General features: G+C 38.5%; 1 protein-coding gene across 1 annotated transcript; it reads right to left on the bottom strand.

The window, feature by feature from the left end:
• Positions 1 to 250: 250 nt before the first annotated feature.
• Positions 251 to 3,461, bottom strand: LOC134800790 (proteasome subunit beta type-5-like). The gene is made up of 6 exons (XM_063773343.1): positions 3,238 to 3,461; positions 3,054 to 3,155; positions 2,237 to 2,336; positions 1,854 to 2,047; positions 991 to 1,129; positions 251 to 434 (listed from the first exon to the last, which is right to left on the bottom strand). The coding sequence occupies exons 1-6, from the start codon at positions 3,379 to 3,381 to the stop codon at positions 271 to 273; spliced, it is 843 nt and encodes a 280-aa protein (XP_063629413.1). The 5' UTR covers positions 3,382 to 3,461; the 3' UTR covers positions 251 to 270.
• Between the last annotated feature and the right edge of the window lie 760 nt (positions 3,462 to 4,221).

The following is a 4,221-nucleotide window of genomic DNA, read 5'->3' as shown; positions in this document are numbered from 1 at the left end:
GTAAATTTTCATCAAAAAACGATCGTCGTCAAATACCGTCTCTGACGTCGTTGTCACGATTTTGCGTTGACGTCAATTGCCGTCGGTGGCGTTCAAAAGGTTAAACCATTTTAAACTGTATTGGGGAGTTGAATAAAACTAGCAATATAATAAAAAATCACAATTTATTACTCCTCTGAGAATAGAGTTTCGAGCATCTCTGTGTGGACCTTTTAAACTGTATTGTGGGGTGTTAATAAAACTAGCAAAATAATTAAAAATCACAATTTATTACTCCTTCAACCCCTTCTCGGCCTGATACTTGTAGTGCAGCTCGGAGCAGTCCTCGTTGGAGATGTTGACCCAGCCGTCCTGGTTCATGTGGTACACGCGGATGATGCCGCCCGAGTACGCGTCGCGGTGCGTCGCGTGGTAGATCGCGCGCCGGCCGAGCTCTGGCGAATAATAATAAATAAAAAACCGGCCAAGTGCGAGTGGGACTCGCGTTCCAAGGGTTCCGTGCATTACACAATTTTTAACAATGTATTTTTTGATGTGAGACGTGAGTGAAATGTCTTTAAGAGCCCATCAACGTGCACACTAGCGCCACTGATAAATAATCGTGATTATTTAAATTTAACGATATGTATTTAAAAAAGGGGGCCGCTACGTACTATATTATGTATTTAAGTACCCTTTGAATACATCAAACTAGTTTTTATGTTGCTGGATTCGTCGATCTATGAACTCAAAACAAAAACGGCCGTTTTAACTTTGGACGCATAGATTGATTGCATGTTAGACAGTTCCTTAGGTTGGTATTCCATTTGTCCAATTTCTTGGTCGAATGTGCATTGCGTCTCACTCTCTGACGAGCAAAATTTGAGACGCAAATACACATTGGACAAAGAAATTGGACAGGTAATACCACCCTTATGCACATGAAGCATAAGCATAAGGACCCTTCTCTGAAGGAAAGGCACATATAATCTGGGCCCTATGGAATGGTACCTTGTGCTTCCACGTCGCTGAGGTCCCAATGGTACCCCGAGTCGAGCACACCGAACGCGTAGACGGACCCCGAGCCCACGGAGAACACCTTGCCGGTGGTGCGGGTGCCTTCGCTGTCCACGTAGTACAGTTGGGGGCCCTGTGGAAATATAACAACTTAGAGGTCAAGCCAAATAAAGACAGTTTAGACACTTTAGAGTTTTGCCTCAGGGCATAGAGAAAAAAACAAGTAGCAGTACTGACTCGATGCTAGATGTCGACTATGAAAATAAAGTCTTTTTGGTACCAAAACTGATGTATGGAGTTAGCAATCTATGTATCTATCAAACACCGTGCAGAGTTATAGTCCGTTTTTTTTTAGCATTAGAAAGAAGGTAAGCGATCTTGACATGTCTTTTTATTTAAAAACACTTTAAAAATAAATCACAGCAAATATGTAACAATTATAAATCATATACGATTATTTACATTCTTTTGCTTTCATAAGTAATATAAACTAATTTTTAAAAGCGTTTTTAAATCATTTTCAATTAAGACACGTCAAGATTGTTTACCTTTTTTCTAATGCTAAAAAAACGAACTATAGCTTAAACGGGCTCTAGTACCTTTGGAGGTACAAATAAACATTCCAAAAACGACTTTTTTGAAAAAATAAACACTAATCTAACGTATACTCATTTTTTCCTTTACATCCTTACGTAATATATGGTAATATATGGGGGAGGGTACAGGTATTCTTATTTTTTCTTACATAGGGGTGGGAGGGGGTCAAAAGTTGGTAAAAATCGTCTTACGTAATAAATGAATGGCGCCATACGCCTGGGAACCCTGTGAGACTTTTTTTTAAACCCTGTGAGACTTACCCTCTTGTCGTAGCCAGCCAGCATCATACCCATGCTGAGCCCCATGCCTTTATAGTTGTACACCATGTTGGCCATGAGCTTGCTGGCGGCGGCCACGGAGATTCTCTCGCGGTTGCGCAGCTCGTACAGACGGCACTGTTTGGCCAGCACTCGGTCCCAGTACACGCAGTCGGCGGCGCCTCCGGCCAGGGTACCTGATTAAAAAAAACTTTAAACAAGCAATTCTTGCCGTTTCCGAGTGATAAAGTTTGCTATATGGGGGTTTCCAGGGGCGAAAAATCGATCTAGGTAGGTCTCATCTCTGGGAAAAAGCGCATTTATGAGTTTTTATATGTCTCCCAGGTACTAAAGTGGTGGCTATCAAAAATACAGAAAATATTTACCAAGCAAGTAGTCATTGATCTCCACAATCTTCTTCATGGTCTGAGAGCCGATGAACTGGCCACCAGTGGCTCGGGAGTCCACGGCCAGCAGCACTCCACCCTATTAATATACATCAGTTACATTGTCAGTTAATCAAATTTAAAGTAAAATTTATTTAGTTTATCATTACAGGCAAGTTAAAACCTACTTCTTCAAAGTTCTACAATAAGTCTTAATAATGTATCCAATTTGTTAGTTTCAGTAATGTCCTCAGAATAATCACTGAATTGCCGGAACATTTTCGAATTTTAGTTCTATAGTTTGTATTATATATTATTATGTGCTGTCAACCAAAATAGACTGTCCTTCTGACTTAGTGTGGCCAAATTCAAATAGTATTCTACAAAGGTACAAAAGCATATTTTGTCCTTTAGTAAAAAAAGACAATTGATGATTGGACGGTTTTCTTTACTAAGAAAGTGTCAGTTCATCTAGTAATACTAATAAGGAAACTTTATGGGGCGGGACTGTTTTATTACAGATATGACTACTTCTTGGGTCCATCACTAGACAAGAAGCGGTATCATGGTCACATTTTTATCACTTGTCATGCCATGCATCACTTTCACACTTACACATTTGTTAGAACGTGACAGGCATGGTGACAAATGATAAAGAGCCGACCATCTTATCCCTACAGATTTAAGACATAAATATTTCATTCTTTGACCTACACAAGATGTCAGCTAAATTGGAATATAGGGGTAACATGAAACTTGTAGGATTTGATAAAAACTTAAGACAGATAAATATAACAGGAAAGTTTTAAAATCTCACCTTGTAGCGGAAACCCAGAGTGGTGGTACCGTGGTCAAAGTTGATTTTGATTTCACGTCCAGTCTCATCTTTCCGGTTGAAGCTAGCTAGCGTCTGTGCAGGCTAAAAACATTATAATTCAAGTTTTAGTCGTGAAGTACAAAATAATAACATAAATACACGATTTTCGGCAAGATAACCTTACGTTTGGGAACGGCGGGGCTGCGAGTTGAGTGCTGGCGAAGAAGTTGCCTGTGTATCCAATAACATCGTTCTGGAAGGAAGCGAGCGAGTCAGCGGGCTTCAAATTGATTTTGTCATCCAAACGGCATAATGTTTCGAGAGCCATTGTAAATTTATTGAAATAAAGTAAACTATTGATGATGACAAGCGAAAACTTCTTTGCTTTTGCGTTCAGTTAGTTTGACAGCTTGCAGCTTCAGTGTTGCAATTTAAAAGTAGAACAAAACGTGCCCGTTAAAATACAGGATCAAGATAGGGAACAGGTTTATAATTATTTAAGGATATATGTATTAATAAAACAATCCAATAGTATGTTACAAAGTAAACAACTCACATAATTTTATCTATGAATATTAAAATATATATGAATTACATCCTCCTGTGATAGCGTCATCTGTGGTCATATTTGTCTAAAATTTTATTACTCTACTCAACAGTAGATGACTCTAGGAGTGGCCATTTTATAAGTCACTCATTAACTCCGCTATTCAACAACAGATGGCCTAAATAAGTGTATATCAGCAAATATCAGATTGTCTAAATTGATGATCTTTTTTTACAAAAACTCAAACCAGGCGCTATATGTTACCAAATTACAAGTTGTAAATCGATTCCCACAAAACTATAAGGCGTTACAGCCGTATTAAACCCATAAACGTGATCGCTTGTTTCCACGGCAAAAATTAGACCATTTTCGAGAAATCGTTTGAGAGCAATAAAATGAATACAAAGTATATATCTAATAATGGTGGTTACAACCTATCATTACACTATGAGTCAGAATAAACCGATATAATCTTATTGGCCGGTTTGATTCGGAACGGGCTAAACTCTGTCATTATAGGCACCGGAGATGTGCGATAGACCGTAGTTTATTATATCGGCTCTGATAAAAATATCTCTATAATTCATTCGTTAGATGAACATTAAGTTTACATTTTTACAA

The sequence above is a fragment of the Cydia splendana genome, chromosome 20, assembly GCF_910591565.1.
Source record: "Cydia splendana chromosome 20, ilCydSple1.2, whole genome shotgun sequence".
Lineage (NCBI taxonomy): Eukaryota > Metazoa > Arthropoda > Insecta > Lepidoptera > Tortricidae > Cydia > Cydia splendana.
Note: the sequence above shows the minus strand (reverse complement) of the source record. Positions and strands in the feature narration are given on the sequence as shown.